This window comes from Urocitellus parryii, chromosome 7 (assembly GCF_045843805.1).
Source record: "Urocitellus parryii isolate mUroPar1 chromosome 7, mUroPar1.hap1, whole genome shotgun sequence".
NCBI classification, from domain to species: Eukaryota; Metazoa; Chordata; class Mammalia; order Rodentia; family Sciuridae; genus Urocitellus; species Urocitellus parryii.
The window spans coordinates 169,891,448-169,912,519 of record NC_135537.1 but is presented as its reverse complement, the minus strand read 5'-3'; the positions used below and the strand labels follow the sequence as shown (position 1 = coordinate 169,912,519).

Genomic DNA, 21,072 nt, shown 5'->3' with positions numbered 1-21,072 from the left:
TTGTCTTCTACTCCCTCATTTGAGCTGTTTAGTTTAGTTTTTTTAAAGATATTTTTAGTTGTAGACGGACACAATACCTTTATTTTGTTTATTTTAGTTTTATGTGGTACTGGAGATCAAACCCAGGGCCTCACACATGCTAGGCAAGTATTCTACCACTGAGCTTACAACCCCAGCCCCCTTGAGCTGTTTAGTTTTTATTATTGAGTTTTTGAGAGTTCTTGGATATTTACATGTCAGATATATGCTTTCCAAAGATTTTCTTCTAGTCTATGATTCGTCTTTTCATTTTCTTGTTGGTGCATTTTTAAAAGCAGAAATTTTCTTTAAAATTTTTTAGTTTAATTTATTCACTTGTTCTTGTGTTATCTAAGAAATCATAGCCTAACACAGGTTATAAATATATTTTCCTCTGTTTACAAGTTTTAAGGTTTTAGATTTTACACTGAGGTCTATGATCCATTTTGAGTTAGTTTTTGTATCTGGTATGAAATATACCCAAGTTTTCTCCAACCCATCCTGTAGTACTGGGACTTAATTAAACCCAGGGCCTCACATACACCAAACAGTTCTTTACCACTGGGCCATGTCCCTCGTCCCCCAAGTTAATTTTTTAAAAATAGGATTGTATAATTTTTATGGAATACTTTAAAAAATATTTTGTTTTAGTCGTAGTTGGACACAATACCTTTATTTTATTTTATGTGGTGCTGAGAATCAAACCCAGCTCCCCCGCACAAGCTAGACAAGCGCTCTACTGCTGAGCCAAAACCTAGCCCAAGGGAATACTTTTTATAACATTGAGTGTGTGTGTGTATGTGTGTGTGTGTATGTGTAATAACACCTTTATTATTATGTTTAGAAGAACAGTTAATACTGACATTTTCAAAAATGCTGTTTGTATGGTTATGTTTTAGACATGAAATTTGGCCTGGTGTGAGAATCACTATATGTAAAGTAAATTAGGATGACCTGCTAACAAACTGAGTTATTTTCATGTATTTTATCATCACTACCATTACTCTTTCCTTTAGGTTAAGAGAGATTATTTTCTTATCTATTGCATGTAAAATTAATTTTAAACTCCATCTTTGTCACTCGGTGTCTGCATAAATATCAGTAATAAATTATAACTTTATTTTCTGACAAACTTTTGGAATTAACTACTTCATTATATTATAGAGTTCTTTTTTAAAAATCTCAAGTGCAACTTAGAATTTGTGTCAGGAGAATAAAAACATATGTAGGTAAAGTGTCTCTTAAATTATTATTATTATGTACTTGGAACATTATTTTCATGTTGTGGTATTATATGTGTAGTTAGACGTCACTTCAGCACAACAGTGAATTTTCTTAGTGTCTCTGAAATTTATTTATATTTATTTTACCACATACACACACAGAGAAATAGTCATTTTTATAAAGTACTTAGACTTGTTTGTAAAGTGCTTATTTCTCTGTGACAATAACTTAAACATGATCTCCCAAATTGTTGTAGTATAGATTATAACAGATAAAAGAGGAAGAGTTTCTGCCATGCTGCCAATTTAAACTTTCGTTTGGCTCTTCCAGAAAGACAGACTCAAGATAGCAAGCAGTGGTGGCATCTGCCTGAATTTTAAAATGAGTGATGGAAAAATGTAGAGGAAAATGGAAATGGTATTTGAAAAATTTGTTCCCAGCAGCAGTATAAAGCTTTGTGGATAAACTTCATTATCTAATTCTATCAGTTCTTGTGGATGATAAGAAATAAACTTTGGAACTGGTTTATTGTTGCCCCCCCCCCCAAAATTAGGCTGACCATATGTCCTAATAAGGCTTGGCAAATGATACAGCTAGACTTGATTTATAGTTTGATGGTATTTGATATTTTAAATGTATAATAGCAATCTTTTTAATTTAAAATACTTTTATAATAGCATTTCTGTTACTTCCAGTCGGCAGAACCAGTTGAAAGACCAACAGCAACAGCAAGTGGTTTCATTATGCCCTGATGAGACAGAGTGTCTGACAGTGCCAAGGTACAAGCGAGACCTGGTTCAGAAACTGAAAGTCTTGCGGCAAGAACTTTCCCAACAACAGCCTCAGGCTGGCCACTGCCGCATTGAGGTTTCCAGGGAAGAGATTTTTGAGGTAAACTTGGAAATCTTTGTTTTTGACAAGTATTATTTTAAAATAGAGGAAAATTAAATTTAGTGCTTTATTCTCCCTTTTCGAAGAATACTTTTTTGGGATTCATATCCCTCTCAAATGGAAGCATTCTCATTTATATTTTTTGATTGTGGGAAGTAAAGGCAGTAATATTGGAGATACTCAGTATGTGATATAGCCATTAAATGGAATGAAGAGTGCCACACATTCCCCTTAGTTCAATTTGGTCCCTGCATTGCAAATTCTTATTTATTAGTGAATTCTATTTTTCTTAATTAATTAATTAAATTTTTTTTGGAACTGAGAATTGAATCCAGGAACAGTTATACACTGAGTCACATCTTCAGACCCGTTTTGTATTTTATTAGATACAGGTTCTCACTAAGTTGCTGAAGCTGGCTTTGAACTCGTGATCCTCCTGCTTCAGCTTCCTGAGCAGCTGGGATCACAGGCATGCACCACCACACCTAACCTGTTAGTGAATTTTATTTATTTATTTTTAAATTTTTTTTGTAGTTGTAGATGGACAGAATGCCTTTATTTTATTTCTTTATTTTTATGTGGTGCTGAAGATTGAACCGAGGGCCTCACCCATGCTAGGCAAGTGCTCTCCCACTGAGCTACAGCCCCAGCCCATGTTAGTATAGATTATCACAGATAAAGGCCCCAAGTATTATCTATCCCTTGCTTTCTGATTCTTCTGAAAGTTAAGGGACTCTAATTAAAAAATAATTATTTTGTCTGATTACTGTTGGACTACTTCTTTAATTTATTGAAAATCTTTCTGTTATATACTTTTATCCTTGGATTATGGTCCTAATGCCAGCTTCAAAATTCTTGTTATAATACTCGGTAGAGGCCAAAGGTAGGGGTTTCCCATTCATTAGAGGATTCTTGTACAAAAGACATTTGGAACCTGATAACCCTCTTCCTAAATTAGGATGCACTTTTTACTTTCAGAGCAGTTCTGACCTTGTTTGTAGTCTACTATTCATATTTTAAAATGATATAAGGCTGTCTATGTAGTGAAGACCACTTTATGATTGCTGATTTTCTTTTGGAACTTTGTTTTTCTTACACTTACTTTACTGGTGCCTGTAATCTAAGATTAGTTCAACCAACTTTTAAAAAAATCTGCTCTTCTACCAAATTCTCTTTTGATTGTGAGTGGAAACATTACTAGTACCTAGTAGGGTTTTCATACAATATTTATTAAATAAATTGCTTTCAGAAGGATTAAGCGTTTTAAAATATTTGGAATTTATTCATTGATTTAATGGAAAATTTCACTTTATTTAAATTGTGTTTTGTGAGTGAGATGGGAGGGAGAGTTTAATAGGTTAAAAACACCTAATAATAATATATATGTATTTTTTTTCAGGAGTCATATAGACAGGTGATGAAAATGAGACCAAAAGATCTCTGGAAGAGATTAATGATAAAATTTCGTGGAGAAGAAGGCCTTGATTATGGAGGGGTTGCCAGGTAAAGACTTGCTTGTCTGTTAATGATATGTGGATCTTTATACTTACAAATTTAAGACACTTCCTGTGATATAGCTTTGTCATGAGTAGCTGAACTGCTAGGTAATTTATACTCTCTGATGCTAAAATGTATTAAAATTGCCCAAAATTACCTGTGTAACTCTATATCATGTATAACCAGACAATTAAGAAGTTATACTCCATTTATGTATGATGTGTCAAAATCCATTCTACTGTCATCTATAACTAATTAGAACAAATTTTAAAACTGTAAAAAAAAATTAATTTAAAAAAATTGCCCGGGGCTGGGGATGTGGCTCAAGCGGTAGCGCGCTCACTTGGCATGCGCGCAGCCCGGGTTCGATCCTCAGCACCACATACAAACAAAGATGTTGTGTCCGCCGATAACTAAATAATAAATATTAAAAATTCTCTCCCTCTCTCCCTCCCTCCCTCCCCCCCTCTTTAATAAATAAATAAATAAATAAATTGCCCAAAATTGAGTGAGCAGAGACTTAAGTATAACTACAGTTATTACTTTGTTTTCTTTTTTTTTTGGGTACCGGGATTGAACTCAGGAGCACTCAACCACTGAGCCACTTCCCCAGCCCTATTTTGTATTTTATTTAGAGACAGGGTCTCACTGAGTTGCTTAGTGCCTTGCTTTTTCTGGGGCTGGCTTTGAACTCAGGATCCTCCTGCCTTAAGCTGTGTTTACACTCTCTGATGCTAAAATGTAATAAAATTGCCCAAAATTACCTGTGTAACTCTACATCATATACAACCAGACAAATGAGAAACATTTATATATGAGGTTTACAGGGTGTGCCACTACACCTGGCTGTTTTCCTTTCTTAATTAAAGAAAAATATTTGCTAAAATGTTGAATGGTATATCAATAAACATTATCGATTAACAAAAATTTTTTGTTATATCTTGTTTTCTAGGGAATGGTTGTATCTCCTGTCACATGAAATGTTGAATCCGTACTATGGCCTCTTCCAGTACTCAAGAGATGACATCTATACATTGCAGATCAACCCTGATTCTGCAGTGAATCCGGTATGATTTATAGTTGTAATGATGTGAATTGGGACCTATAGTGCTTGTTTATCTCTAAATATCAAGTGAAGTTTATTACATTGATTGATTGATTGTGGTACTAGGGATTGAACCCAAGTGTACTCTACCACTGAGCTACCTCCTCATTCCTTTTTATTCTTTTTAATTTTTAACAGCGTCTCACTGAATTTCTGAGATTGGCCCAGAATTTAGGATCCTTCTGTCTCAGCCTCATGAGTAGTTGGGATTACAGGCATAAGTTTCCATGCCTGGCTCAATATAGTTTATTATAATATAAATTACTTGTTCATGTCCTAGTCATGCTCTTTGACTCAGTAATTCTTCTAGAAAATTTTCTCAGGTGAATGATTATGGATATATGCAACAATTTAAGCACAGGGCTGTTTATTATTTATAATAGCCCTAGTTGAAAACAATAGTTATCCATAAGATTGGTGAAGATGTGGGGAAAAAGGTATACTCAATACATTGCTGGTGGGACTGCAAATTGGTGCCCACTATGGAAAGCAGTATGAAGATTCCTTAAAAAACTTGGAATGGAACCACCATTTGATTGTTTTCCCACTCCTTGGTATATACCCAAAGGACTTAAAATTAGCTACAGTGATGCAGATACATCATTGTTTACAGCAGCTGTATTCACAATAGCTAAGCTATGGAACCAACCTAGGTACCCTTCAGAAGATGAATGGATATAGAAAGTGTGGTGTACATATACACAATGGAATATTACTCAACTATAAAAAATAATTACTTTATGATTTTTGCTGGTAAATGGTTAGATCTGAAGACTATCATGCTAAGTGAAATAAGCCAGTTCCCAAAAACCAAATACTGAATATTTTGTCTGATATAAGGATGCTAACACACAGTGGGGGTGGGGGGAGAATAGAAGTTCATTGGATTAGACAAAGGGGAATGAAGGGAAGGGAGGGTAGATAGGAATAGGAAAGACAATAGAATGGATCGGACATAACTTTCCTATGTCCGTATATGAATACATGACCAGTGAAACTCCATATCATGTACAGTCACAAGAATGGGATCCTAATTAGAATAAGTTATACTCCATGTATGTATAATGTGTCAAAATACAGTCTACTGTCATGTATATCTAAGAAGAACAAAAAAAGAAAAACAAAACAGTTATCCATAAGAAGGAAGATTGGTTAAATTATGACATAAAGCAGAATAATAGAAATGGTTAAGAACACAGATTCTGGGATTGGAAGACATGGAATCATATCCTGTTCTCATCATTTACTTAGCTTTGTGATATGGGTGAGCTCATTAACTTAAGCCTCAATTTTTTAATTACTAAAAATAATAAGTATGGTTCATGTCTCAGAGAAGAGTGTGAGAGTTGAGTGGGACCTTGTACATTGCGAACTTAGTATAGTGCTATACTTTTTTTTTAATATACTCTTTTTAGTTGTTGATGGACTTTATTTATTTATTTATGGTGCTGAGAATCTAACCCAGTGCCTCACACATGCTAGTGCCTCACACAAGTGCTCTTCCACTGAGCCATAACCCCAGCTAGTGCTATACTTTTTAAACCCTATTATACATTATTATGAACTTAGGAAGAGAAGCTGTCTACAGGCAATTAAGTGAAGCTGCAGTGGGACTATAATTTGGACTGATTTCTAAAAGAGAAATTTTACAAAGTACCTTTACCCTCTGAGAGAGGCATCAACTGTAACACGTTATTTTATAGTGATGTATAAAAGCTTGTGTGTGCCCTACAGAAACATTCCTGAGTTTTATTGAGCTTTGATGTGACAATATGTTCCATTTAAATAGTCACGGAGTACAAATTTGATATTTATCAAAAAATCTTAATGCCTACTTAAATGTTTACTTTTTATTTAAAAACTTCTTTGATAGTTTCTAGCTTGAGTATTTATATAAACTTTTTTTCAATTTCAGGAACATTTATCATATTTCCACTTCGTTGGACGAATAATGGGAATGGCTGTGTTTCATGGACATTATATTGATGGTGGTTTTACATTGCCTTTTTATAAACAGTTGCTTGGAAAGTCAATTACTTTGGATGACATGGAGTTAGTTGATCCAGATCTTCATAACAGTTTGGTGTGGATTCTGTAGGTGGAATCTTATATCTGTTTATTATAGCTAGAATATGAGCTTTAAAAAAGAATCATTCCAAAACTATTTATTTTAAAACTTAAAAAAATATGTGCTGAAAACATATTAAATGTAGTTACATGAGTAATAGGCCCACATAAGACTTTCCCCCTTTCTGCTGCTTTCCTATACATTTCAAATTCCTTAAAGTTAGCAGGTGTTATTACTTTAAAAAGGAAAAAATTCTAGTACAGATTGAGTATCCTTTATCCAGAATGTTTGGAACTGGCATTGCTTTCAGATTTTGGATTTGTTTTAGATTTTGAAATATTTGTCTATACTTAAGATATTTTTGTGGTGGGGGGGACCCAAGTATGAATATAAAATTCATTTATGTTTTTGGTATACCTTATCTACATTGCCTACAAGTAATTTTATACTTATTTTTTAGTGTGCCTATGTTTTTACTTTGACCCCTCCCTTGAGGTCAGATGTGGAATTTTCCATTTGGAGCATGTTGGCACTGAAAATGTTTTGGATTTTGGAACTTATGGGATTTAGGATTTTTAAATTAGGGATACTCAATTCTATACTATTTACATATACAGTACTATGTGTAATGATTTCCTCAATGTGGTAAAGTTCTGTTCCTGTTTTGCATGTGGAAGAATAGCAAATTTCTGAATCCATTGCTTTTTAATGAAGTGCTGATTGTTGGAATCATAAATAAGAATCATAAATAAGAACTAATTCTATTTAAGTTAATAAATAATTTAGGAAGATATGCTGGTAGTACTTACTTTTATGAAATATACAGATTACTTTCTCTGGATTATTCAGGTCAGTGAAGGAGGTTCCCAGATTCCCTAAGGCCTTTTATCTGAATGTCAAAATATAACTGAACTTTTCTTACATTGTGGTCCTAGCAAAGATCAGCTTTGATCAAGGTTATTTCTCATTAGTAAGGAAGTGAAATGTTACTTGTATTTATATTAAAGCTTTTTTACTTTTCTGCCCAAGAAAAGTATGTGGTAGTATAAAAAGTAAAAAATGAATCTGACCTTATGTTTATCATATCATAAAACTATCTTAGTTTTATCTGTCTCACCAGTTAATAAACCTATAGGACTGATGTTTTAGGTTTCCCAGTTATGTATCTTTTTCTCTGTTTCCTGTCCAGTGAAAATGATATTACAGGTGTTTTGGACCATACTTTCTGTGTTGAACATAACGCATATGGTGAAATTATTCAGCATGAACTCAAACCAAATGGCAAGAGTATCCCTGTTAATGAAGAAAATAAAAAAGAATATGTCAGGTAAACATTTATCTGTTCTCAAGATTGAGAATTTTTGTAATGTTCTAGAATGTCAGTATGGACAAACATTAAGTAGTTTTATTCCTATAAAATATGCTTTCATAGAATTTAGTGACTTAAAAACAGTCACTGTTGTTTTTCACAATTCCAGGGGTCAGTAATTTGGGCGAAGAATAATAGGGATGGCACATTGCTGTTCCACAAAAAGTCAGCTGGACTAAAGGGCCAAGGTGGCCTCTTCATTCTTACAAGTGAGAACTCAGCTAGGATGGCTCAAATGGCTGTGGGCTGGCAGGAACAACTGTCATCTGAGGGCATTGTCTGGGGCCTCATTGCCACTAGGCTCCTTGGTACTCCCTTTATAGCATCAAAGATCTCTATCTCTCTTCCAGCAAAACAGTCAGATTTCTTGGGGGTGGCTGGCTTTCCAGAGCACAAAAGCAGAAGCTTCCAGATCTTTTTAAAAACTAGCATGGCACTGTCAACTTGACGTCTGCTGTATTGTTTTGGTTGAAATGAGTCACAGGCCAGCCCAGGTTCATTGGGGAGGAGGGGCTGAACATAGGTGGGAATGCCAGAGACTCGGAGCATCAAAGCTATGTGTAGTATAGCTATTTCAGGGAACTTTGTGTTGTATTCCTAGCACTTTGCCTATTTATAAATGAGTACCTAGTGAGTTTTGAGGGAGAAATATAAGAAAATGTTGTTCATGTTTTATACAAATTGAGGAATTTTGAAATTAGTTTAATACTTACTATGGTAACTAAAGTCTTCTAAATATAAAACTGGATCAGATTTAGGAGTTTGAGCTTCATATGTACACAGAAACATGAATACTATTGCTATTTTGTATATATTATTATCCCCAAATCATTTTTTTTTTTTGGACACAATACCTTTATATGTGGTGCTGAGGATTGAACCCAGGGCCTTGCATGTGCTAGGTGAGCGCGCTACCACTGAGCCACAACCCCAGCCCCTATCCCCAAATCTTATTAGCTAAAATTTTCCTTCTTCAAAATGAGACCTCTCAGTTTTATACACTGTTGGTGGGATTTTGGGAAAGCAGTTGATACAGCTACCAAAGTGAACTTGCATATGCCTTTTCACTGGCAGTTCTGTTTTTGGGACTCTCCTACAGAAACACACATCTAATTAAAAAAATATGAATAAGGATGTTCAGTTAAAGAATGCTTATAGAAAAATTAACTACCAAAATGTTTTCAGAGTAAAATGATTATACATTCAGTATAATATTATGTGGATGTTTAAGAAGAGAGATTGTATAAACTATAAGATTTAAGAAGCAAGTTCTAGAAGAATTACCTAGGGACAAAATTGTGGTGTTGTTTTTTTTTAATTATATGGCTGTATAATTATTTGGTTCTATACCAAATATAGTATTTGCTAGAAGGAGGGAGCAGAGGTGGGGGCCTGAAAATAGGGAGGGTAAAGAGGGCAGAAGAATGGACTTTCAGGTTTCACTTGGTCTCCATGGTTAATGTTTGATTTTTCTTTATATTGGTGATTGCTCTGTTACATTTCTGATAAAAACTGTAAGAATGGCTTGGAATTTCTCTCATCCCTGCTGCATTGTCAGTCTAGGATCCAGTGTGTCCTCAGTTTTTAGATTTACTTTTTCCAGGGCTTATGTGTTTATCAACACAATAATAAATCCTGTGCAACTGTAGAAGTGAGATAAACAAGGACAAGAATTATATGGTTTTGCTGCCCCTTTAAACCAACAAACAGATCCTCCAGCCAATATAGTATTAAGTAATTATTTATTAATTAGAGAAATAGTCATCCAAGTTTGGAAAAGGAAATATTGATAACAAATTTGATAGAAAAGTAGTCCTGATGTGTTAGATTGAGAGGTTTCCTGGGTAGACAGGTAAATGAAAGCAATTTATTTTTAAATGACAAACTCCAGTCAGAGCACAAGTTATACAATTGATGTATAGTTTAGTGCTTTTTAGGGGGGGGGCAGGGAGGGGATAAAGTGACATCTTCCAGAGTTTTTACAGCTTCCAGTGAACAATGAATATTTATTCAGAAAGTGCTATTGGCTTTAGTTTCTTCTCATTTTGGATATGAAGATTCCCTACCTCCTTTTCCCCAATAGTCCTGCCCTAGATATAAACAGAAGACCCAGCAACACATTCTGATAACATTTTCAAATACAGCCAGAAAAAATGGTCATCTTTTGAGTCAGTGGGCTATTTTTCTCTGATTTGTTGGAATGTGTGTTATAAGAAAGAAATTTTATCAAGTTTGTTTGTGTATGCTTGCTGGAGATTGAACTCAGGGCCACGTGCATGTTAAGAAGCACGTGCTCTACCACAGGTCTATACCCTCAGCCAATAGGAGTTGAACCTCAGACTATCTGAGCTCTAGTAGACTTCTAGTTTACTAGTAGTGTCTCTGATTTGAAGAATTGCTTCATTAATATTGCTTTTATTTGTGGAAGTTTACATTTTATCAAGATTAAACTGCCTCACAGCTTGGGATCCATTTATCCCCATTAGTTTGAGTTTTTTTAAAAAAAAACTTTAGAAAAAAATTCTTTTTTTTTAAAAATTATTTTCTAACTGTTGATGGATCTTTTTATTTATTTGTATGCGGTGCTGAGAATCGAACCCAGTGTCTCACACATGCTAGGCAAGCGCTCTGCCACTGAACCACAACCTCAGCCCTAGAATAAATTCTTGATGCTAGGTGTTTATAAAGTACAGTGTTGCTGAAGAAGTGATTCACATTAATTACCAAATCTAAATATATCTGATCATACGAAACCCCTGCCTGATGTTTATAGGCTCTATGTGAACTGGAGATTTTTACGAGGCATTGAGGCTCAGTTCCTGGCTCTGCAGAAAGGGTTTAATGAAGTGATTCCCCAGCACCTGCTGAAGACATTTGATGAGAAAGAGTTAGAGGTCAGTACATCCATGTTATGACATCATCTAGCGTGATAAGATTAGCAATTATTTTGTTTCTTTGTTTTTAGAGGTAAGTTGTGTTTCTAATGCTTTGAAAGTTTTTTATTTTTTAAATTTTTTTATTAGTTACACATGACAGTACAATGATCTTGACAATTCATACATTTGAATCAAATGGGGTATAATTTCTCATTTTTCTGATTGTACAGGTTGTAGAATCACATTGTCATACAGTCACCTATATACATACAGCAATAATAATGTTTATTTTATTCTGCTGCCCTTCCTATCCCCCCTTCCCCTCCCCTCCCTCCCATCACTTCTCTCTACCCAATCTAATGTGACACACTCCCCCCCCCACAACATCATACATGTATTCTGTATAACGATGAGGGTCTCCTTCCATCTTCCGTGCAATTCCCCTTCTCCCTTCTTTTCCCTCCCACCTCTCTTCCCTGTTTAATGGTAATATTCTTCTCATGCTCTTCCTCCCTGCTTTGAAAGTTTTATGGTTCAATGCTTTGAGAATTCTTATTCACCGGAAGTCTTTTATGCTTGGAATATCTTTGAGTAAGCTTACATTATGAACATTTTTTCTTTTTCTCCTGTTTTGGTATTGGGAATTGAACCCAGAGGTACTTTACCACTGAGCCACAATCCCTAGCGTTTATTCTTTTTTTTAATATTTATTTTTTAGTTTTAAGTGGACACAATATCTTTATATTTATGTGGTGCTAAGGATCGAACTTAGCTTGCTAGGCAAGCACTCTACCACTCAGCCACAACCCCAGCCTTCCCAGCACTTCTTATTTTTTATTTTGACACAGGGTCTTACAAAGTTCCTTAGGGCATTGCTAAATTGCTGAGTCTAGTCTTGAATTTGAGATTTTCTTGCCTCAACCTCCTGGGATTATAGGCATGCACCATTATGCCTGGCACAATGTGAACATTCTTAATTTCCTTATTGTCCTTTCTTCTCTTAAACAGACTTCATGTCTTATGTGTATATTCTTCCAAATTTTTTTCTGTTCCATGATTTAGTGGTTATCGATTTAACTAAGTAAAGCCTTGTCAACTATCATATTGAACTTTATTTGGATAAAGGTCTAAGCTCAGTTGTATTTGTACTAAACTTTGCCAGAAAACATTTAGTAGACAGATCATTAGAGGAAATAAATAAAACACTTAGGAAAACTGTACAGTATCTAATCACCTTTAGACCTTTAGAAACATTCATATACCAACAGTAGCTATACTCAACAGTTAAAAGTTTGTTTCTGATTAAAGCTAGTCTTTATAGCACCTCAGATCTGGTTAAAGATGGTTAACGTCTTTTAATAGTCACCTTTAATGATTAACATCTTTAATAGGTTAAAGTTTAACAATCTGGTTAAAGTTATAATAAACATCTTTAACAAACACATAATAAACATCTTTAACAAACACATCTGAAGTTTCTTCTGAACTACTTTGAAAAATTAATGAGGTTTTATTCTGCCAAAGGTTCCACATTTATTTAGTGATTAGGGATAGCATAAATATTTGAAATCTACAACTATCTTAAAACATGTATTCATTAATATCAGTGTCCTAACTAAATGTGCTGTTTGCAAATAAATCTAAAAAGGTTCGTTTGTCTTAGTGCTATCTCCATTCCTTCTGCAACTTATTATTCATAGTAATATGGCCAGAAGGAGGTGATCAGGAAGGGGAGGGACACATAGCAGCAGGAGGGGCACTAAAGTTGAGATACAGGACCTTTTCATCTGTTTATGAAACATTAAATGAGTTTTCTTTAGAGGAGCGGAAATTAGAAAGCAAAGAATTTAGAAGGTGTCTTTTGTGTTCTGAATGCATCCATAATCCTTATATGGTAACCTTTTCCCAGTGACTTAGATTCAGTAATCTTTTAGAAGCCTATACAAACTTCGTTGGAGATCTTGTTCCGTAGGGGTAGGATTTACTTATAGTTTCAACTACTATATTGAAATTGTTTAAATTTTTTAGAGTTACACTGGATTAATAGGATTAATTATAATCTAGGATACACAAGTTACATTGTGTTTTACATTATATACTTTCATAATTCACCATTATAAACATGTTAGATTAATAAGATGAGTTAGTCTTTGACCCTAAAGAGATGTATTAGTAGTGTCAAATGATTTTGATATAGTTCATCTCTACTAACCCTGCATTAGGATGCTAAGCAGAGTTCTATAGCAATGTGTTCATGTATTTCATATTTTAATATAATTTTAAGATTATTAAGCAAGTTGTGTTAATCACTTATTCAAGACAACATTTCATGAGTTGCTGTGTACTGAGTCACTTTCATGGAATGTGGTGGTGTAGATGTAACTGTCATTTTACAGCAGAGGAAACTGTTGGCTGACGGAATTGAAATGCCCCAAATCACAAAGCTAATAGTGTTGAAACTAATAGAATGTGATGTGGGTCTGTGGAAGGCACAGATAAACTGTATGTGTCTCAATTTCTGACCTTTTTTTAAAAAATGCAATTCTGTTATAAAACTGTGTAATTTTCACAATTCTTTTGTCTTGTTGAGTCCAACACAATGGTGATTTTTCAGATCCTGGAGAGGGAATCTACAGTGAATAGATACCTCTGTTGGTTTTTAAAATATAGATCCTGTCACCCAGATGCAATGAATTAGAACCTCTGAGCATAGGATTTGGTGTATATATTTTGGAATGTTTTATCATGTGCACCTTTGATTAAGAGGCACCAAATGAGAACTAACACCACAAATCTTAAGTTCTATTTTGAAGAATTTTTGGTGTGGCTTTGGTTTCTAGTGGCTCATCTACTTGTGCAATATTTTAACAGCTCATTATTTGTGGACTTGGAAAAATAGATGTCAATGACTGGAAGGTAAACACCCGGTTAAAACACTGTACACCAGACAGCAATGTCGTTAAGTGGTTCTGGAAAGCTGTGGAGTTTTTTGATGAAGAGCGACGAGCACGATTGCTTCAGTTTGTGACAGGATCATCTAGAGTGCCTCTGCAGGGCTTCAAAGCACTACAAGGTAAAAAGAGGGAGAGACTGGCACAGCTTCTCTAAGCTTCTTGTAAGCTTGTGGAGGTGGGGATGGCAATATTTAGTTTGTACAGATATTTTACAAACCATGTGCTTATAAACAGATTCTCTTTTCACTCTATTTCTTATCTGTAATACATACCATGAAATCTTCTTCTCCTTCCTTCTTTTGTTCCCCTCCTAAGAGCCTTTTCTGCCGGGTTCTCTGTGATTGTAGTGAGTGCTGCATGCTAGACTGGACTATTCATGGTGATGCTCTGCCTTTTGTTTTCTGGTTGCTTGCTTATACTTCTGTTGCACATTCCTGTAGTGGAAGTTGTTCATTTCATGTTCACATTTCAACCTGGCAAAATATTTACTTCCCTTGCATGCCTCTCCCCTCTACTCTTTCTTTTAATAGAAACAGGCAGTTTGGGTCATGGAAGCCATCTGTTTGGTCAGAGCACTTCAATTATTGCATGGCCTCACACCATTGATGTATAACAATATTCCATTTTTTAAAGAATTGTTTTCTGAGGAATAAGCTGTTTAATTTTGAATGAGTTGGTAATATTGCTAATGACTGTGGTACTTCACTGTGCTTTCCTTACCTCTTAAGCTCTTCATTTTAAAAGCTGCTGCTACTGGTGATGAGGGAGGATATACAAAGCAAGGCTGGTACATAATGTCAGTGCCATGCACATTGCATACCTTGAAATTCCACAGGCAAAGTTGTGTCCTTTGAGATGTGTTTATTTTCCCTGTTTGGAGAACTCAAAATTGTATTCCTTCTCCATATATTTATATGGGGCATCTGTGTTAAAATTGTATATGATAAACTACTAATCTGCTCTTAGCCCATTTTGAGTCATGAAATCTAAATTTGCATTAGGTTGTCATTTTTTAAAAAAAATTATGCATATATTTTATCTTGAATTTACCCAGTTACTTTTTTTCCCCTCATTCTTTGGAATATTGATCTATAAAAGAAGTTTGACCAAAGGATTCAATTCAGCGCTTTTTCCAAAAATGAAATGGTAGCATATAAAGGCAAACAGCCTTACCCAAACCAACTTTAAAAACCCAGATTCTTTTTCTGCTGCCCCCGAGGTAGCATGTGTGGATTTATAGCATTCTCCTATCCCTGCATCCTGTGGCTTATTTACCAGTTTTAATCTAAGATTTTAGAGATGGAGACTTATACCCACGGTGATTTGACCCATTTTTTTCCTTTGCAGGTGCTGCAGGCCCACGCCTCTTTACCATCCACCAGATCGATGCCTGTACTAACAACCTGCCAAAAGCCCATACCTGGTATGTTATTTTTTTAACTTTCCTCACTGTCCTGTGTAGGTGTGTGTTTGTTCCTAACAGATTTGATTTTTCATTTATTGTTTTTACCAGTAAATTGACACTTAAAAGGAATGATAAATAACTCAAATTAAGTAATTTAAAAGAATATTATTCAGAAGTTGGTAATCTTTAAAGCATAGATTACTAATCCCAAATTAGTAATCTATACTTTATAAAGAAATACAGCCTTTTAACATACTGAGTGACATAAAGATTGACATGGTTGTATTAGTAGTACACATTTAGTATATAGATCGTTTAAATGAACTCTATAATATCTGATTTACTTATTCACAGCTTCAATCGAATAGACATTCCGCCCTATGAAAGCTATGAAAAGCTCTATGAAAAGCTGCTAACAGCCATTGAAGAAACATGTGGATTTGCTGTGGAATGATGAACTTCAAGGACTTACCCAGACTCTATTTATACCCCTGACTGACAGCCTCCCTTCAGCAGAGTTTAAAGAATGCTGAAATACAGGAAAACGCCCTCCCCCCCTTTTAAATTTTAGGACACTGTGAGGGGAAAGGACAATTTTGAAATTCCTTTTCAAGGAAAAAAAAAAAAAGTCTTTATGCTTTGCCATGAGGACACATTCAGCTGCTATTAAAATTAATATCTTGAACCTTACAGAATGCTGACTTTTCCTGCATTTCCAGAGTTAGGCAGTATTCTACACTTAAAGACTACTACTATTTTTATAAAAGGTAATCTATTCAGAACGCTTCACAGATTTCAAGTTTTTCATACATCAAGACAACTTCAGCAGTCGGTACAAGTCACATTTCATTTTGATTGAATACATGATTTTGAACAGCTCCTGTACTTGCTCTTTGTAAAAATAAATAAATAAAGTTATTTTGAATTATTCTACCTTTGTAAACAATTGGCTAAAAAAATCATTATCTTTGAGAAATCAAGCCATTTACATGTTTAATCATGTTTTTCTATAGAGCATTATATTTTGCATTATGTGGTTCAACCTAGCCTATGTGGGTTGTTTTTATATTTTTCAAGCATGGATTTCCTGGAAATACAGCTGTATAATTTTGGTTATCAAATTCATAATACAACCATTTAGTCTAAACTTAGTAGTTTAGTTCTTATCTAAAATATGTTCAGGGGTTCCTGTTTTTAAGAAGACTTTAAAGAAAAAAAACAACTGATGTTTTTATCTTGAATCAATATGATCAGGAGTTTTTGGAATTACTTTTCACCTTAAATTGAAATACTGCATTTTTATAGTTTCTCAGAGCATGTGGAAGGGATAGGATTTTCATTCTTTTGCTGGGTCAGCTTGTCTTTAGTATATATACTGCTCTTATAAACCAAAGCCTCTAATAAGTGCACCTAATTTATATTTTAATTACAGTGTAAGTGTCTATCAAGTAAACCACGCTGGAGCTTTGTTTAGCTGCTTATAACTTCAGTCAACTAAAATTATTAAGAATGAAAATTTTCTTCTAAATATTATTTAGCAAGCTTTAACTCTGTGGTACAAATCACTTTAAAATGGAAGAATTAATTTTGGAAGTAAAGGAATCCCAGTTCCCTAAGTGTTGAAAATTTGCATCTGACTTTCAAGGTGCGTGGCATGTCATTCAATCCAGAAGGCAACCAAAACTCCGAGGTGAGAGATTGGAAAAATCTGAAATCACAGGTGGATTTTTAAATTCAGCCAACAAAAAATATATACCTTCTGTTTTTAAAAACATTGATGTGATATTTTGGACAACTTTTGGATTTTGCAGTTTAAATATCAAGTGAAAAGAATATTTATGTTCTGGTTCATGTGATATAGTGGGTTCCAGTCTGTGTTTTTGAAGCCAAAGGGTTCCTCAGAGGTGCCTGATGAGTGATGGTTTAGAAAGGGAGGGAAAGCCTAGCCTATCCTCATCCCTTCCCCCTTCACCCAAAGCAGCTTCTATTTTTTCTTTTATATATTGGAATTCTAAGTAAGCTTTCCTGGGGTGTGTTGGTATGTGGGGGGGGGGTAGGGAAATGAGTAGGATAAAACAAGTGGAGACTTTGCTGCTTTAAAAACAGTTTTCTGAATATTTTAATGTATTTTATTTGGCCAAATTTGACTGCTACAAAAACTAGTCATAATAACTGTGCAGCAGTAATGTGCAGCTATGCCAACCTTTCTTCCCACTGTTTTTCCTACTGCATTCTTAGTACTGAAGAAAATCTTGAAATGTACAGAAATGCTATTTGATTATCAGTAATTTTTAGCTTTTGTGAAAGTACATTAGTTACAGGTCCATCTCTCTTTTCTATAAAGCACGAGTGCAGTTTGTAATTGTGCCTACTCTTATAATATTTCAGTAAAAAGTAAATACACGATGAATATTTTCTAGAATTCATAACTGACAGGGATGCTGTAATAATAAAATGATATTAACAGTTTTCATGTACAGTATAAAGAAAGCAGAGCTGGGCGCGTGGTGCTCACTTGTAATTCCAGTTACTTGGGAGGCTGATGATCACAAATTTGAGGTCAGCCTCAGCAAATTACTGAGACCCCCATCTCAAAAATCAAAAGGGGCTAGGGATCTAGCTTAGTAGTAGAGTACCCCTGGGCTCAATCCCCAGTACCACACATACACACAAATAAATAAATATGAATAAGTAAAAATTAAACAGGCAAATGTCATCTCTTTTTGAGTGCCTTTTAACTTTATAATAATGACTTAATAGAACTTAAAGAGAAAGAAATTATCCTACATAATATGTCTATGGTACCACCAACATAATAAATGAAAACATGATTTAGATTTCAATTTCAAAATTACTTTAACTGATTACTTCCAAATGGGTGCTAATCAAACAAAAACACGCAGTGTATCATTGAAACTTGGATTTGCACCTCATGTTTAATGTGAATATTTATTTCCACACATCCCTTTAACTGTTTTTCTTCCCTGTCCTTTCTCTAGCTATTATTTGGGATAATGTTAAGTGTCACCTTTCCATACTTTTGCCAATTCCATCATGAATTCATTATTTTGAACAGTGATTACTTTGTAGAGCTTATATGCAGTACAGCGGTGCATTTTGATTCAGAGGGCTTGTTTCTTGATGTAAAGAGTTTTTAAATAGTGCTGTGTATAGTGTACATTGTTTTGCACATAGTTTGTTGCCCTGAATGGGTTTATTTTTTATCAAGTCCTTTTTTCTTTCTTGTATTTACAATCCAGAGCACAACTTTCTCCTCTTTTAAATACAATGTAATTTGCTTTATTTTACAACACTAAATCTGCTTTAAACTTCGGGTGCATTGGACTGATTGCACTGGCCGGAGTTAGAGATGGTTCCAGCCACCTCTGTGGTCTGGTAGAGCAGCTCCCTCTGCTTCTGTGTTTAAGCTGCAGCGTAGTCAACGGGTGCCATTTGTTGTGGTATTTAACATTCTTACGTTAGGATGATGATTGTACCAAATGCTGAGTTGTTTTATTTCTAGATGTAATTAGTTCACCTTATGTAATTTTCTTCCTTCTCTTGAACTGACTTTAAAAACAAAGTTTTATCATTTTCATTGTATTTGTATTTATTACAGAGTGTTTTAGCTTTGATATTCTTTGTATTTTCACTCAGTTACATGAGCTTTATCGATAACATCTACATAAATGGTTTTTAAAAATTAACTATGTATGTGCCCATGCCGAAGTTGAGCAATAAAATGAATGCTGTTTGCACTATCACAGCATCAAAGTTTTTAAAGAATATTGTGTGTAATGAATTGTCTTGAAAAAATCTGATTGGCTCTATAAAAGGTGATAAGCATGAGTGATAAAATGCATGCCTTAGTTGTTCCTTTATCACATTAAGGAGCTTTATCATTAAAGATCCTTTATCACATTAGAGAGTTCAGGACCCCTTCTCTTTCTCCAGTAGAGCAGGAAAGTGCATGTTTTCTCCTGCCATGGCAGTTTGATGAGTTGCCTGTGCCTGCTGAGGGCTGTGAGGTCTGTCTGGATTTAGAGTGATATGGTCCTGAAACCAGTCTGTACCCAGGACTGTCGGGTCTAGAGGGCAGAGCTGTGGTAGGGACCTCAACATTTGCCAGTCCTGCCTTGGTGTTGCAATAAAATCCTCAAAATGAAAAGGAAAAATCAGTTCTACTCTCCTTAAACGCCAAGAATTTTAAGTTATGTGATTTACAACTCCGTAAATGCTAGTGAATGAAAACCCAGCTAAAATACATAATGGGAAAAGAAATGCATGTGGTATATTTTTTTAATCTAGAAAACATAGTCTATTTGAGTCTACACAGCACAGGCTACAACAGAATGGACGACCTGGGGGACCTGTAAGTAGCAGCATGTATTAAAGAGTTTTAAGAGTGGGAATGCTGTGCTTTTTTTTTTTTTTAGTTGTAGATGGACACAGTATCTGCTTATTTTTATGTGATGTTGGGGAGGGATCAAACCCAGTGCCTCACATGTGCAAGGCAAGCGCTCTACCATTGGGCTACCGCCCCAGCCCCATGCTGTGCTTTTAAATATTCATTTGAAATTTATTTATTTTCCTTTGTCTCATTGCCACATTAACTGCTTTTAGCTAAAATTTATAAGGTTTTAGTAAAGATTTTTGATAATTTAATAGTCGACAAATTAGCTGAAAGTTTGATTTAATGTTTGTTGGAAGTTTTTCTGCTGTGTGGTAACCGGAGAAGTTTCTCCCTTTGCTAATTATAATCAAGGTTAACTCTATTTCCCACTACATTTATTTGTACTTTCTATCCCAGATGTCTACAAGGACAAATTTAACTGGACGGGAGCCTAGCACCAGGATAGATGAGGCATTTATACAAAAGGGTTACCTCCCTGTGTTAGCAATCTTAGCAAACAAAAAATAGGTTAAACTTTATATGGGAGGTGTTGTTTGCAGTAGATGCGACTTCTTTGTTCATTCAGCAGATATTTACTGCTTTTCTCCTGTATGCGAGGCTGTGTGTCATAGCTGTGGGTGGCTATTAGAAAACTCAATTTCCAAACCAATGCTTCAGCCTATGTCTCAGTGAAGGCCAAATTCAAACTGGCTCAAAAGTCAGTTCTCAGTCTGCATCCAGCAAAGTAATCAGTTCAGATCGGAGGAGCACATGATTAAGCCTTTTTTCAGGAAATTTGTTGAGATGTGGCTGAGAAAGCAATTGGTTTTGCTCCAGGAGCAAAAATGTCTCTTGTCTGGTAGCTCAACTTTCTATCAGCTGCCATTCCAAGAGGGCAGCACTTGAGACCACAGTATTTGATCCAATCACTTACTTTACCCCAGGACAGTCAGATCTTACCCCTTCTTGCCTCCTTGGGCATTGTTTCACTCACAAGCTCCTCCCCATGCCTTCATGGGAACCTCTCTCCTCCCTGCATCCCTGCTGTGGTACCCTCTGCCCCCCGACTTGCTTTGATTAGCAAGGCCCCCATATCCATAATTGCCCTGAAGCTTTCTGCTCCTGGCCTTCTCTAAAGCCTCCTTGCTATGGAGGACACCATCCCTACATGGGTTCTCTCCCCCCACATGCCCAAACCAGAGATTTGGTTGGTGTGCTCTTGTCCACTTTGAGTCCATGTGCAAACTGTCTGGCTTTATACCCTTTGCTGCT

At 35.2% G+C, this 21,072-nt stretch overlaps 1 protein-coding gene across 1 annotated transcript in view; it reads left to right on the top strand.

Moving 5' to 3' along the window:
- Nucleotides 1-19,137, top strand: part of Smurf2 (SMAD specific E3 ubiquitin protein ligase 2) — a 98,281-nt gene extending 79,144 nt beyond the window's left edge. Inside the window, exons 11-19 of the mRNA XM_026402282.2 lie at nucleotides 1,938-2,133; nucleotides 3,533-3,636; nucleotides 4,583-4,697; nucleotides 6,651-6,829; nucleotides 7,993-8,130; nucleotides 10,946-11,066; nucleotides 13,920-14,121; nucleotides 15,350-15,425; nucleotides 15,762-19,137. Coding sequence (XP_026258067.1) covers nucleotides 1,938-2,133; nucleotides 3,533-3,636; nucleotides 4,583-4,697; nucleotides 6,651-6,829; nucleotides 7,993-8,130; nucleotides 10,946-11,066; nucleotides 13,920-14,121; nucleotides 15,350-15,425; nucleotides 15,762-15,861 — 1,231 coding nt within the window. The 3' untranslated portion in view covers nucleotides 15,862-19,137. The remainder of the gene's footprint in view (nucleotides 1-1,937; nucleotides 2,134-3,532; nucleotides 3,637-4,582; nucleotides 4,698-6,650; nucleotides 6,830-7,992; nucleotides 8,131-10,945; nucleotides 11,067-13,919; nucleotides 14,122-15,349; nucleotides 15,426-15,761) is intronic.
- Nucleotides 19,138-21,072: the final 1,935 nt, after the last annotated feature.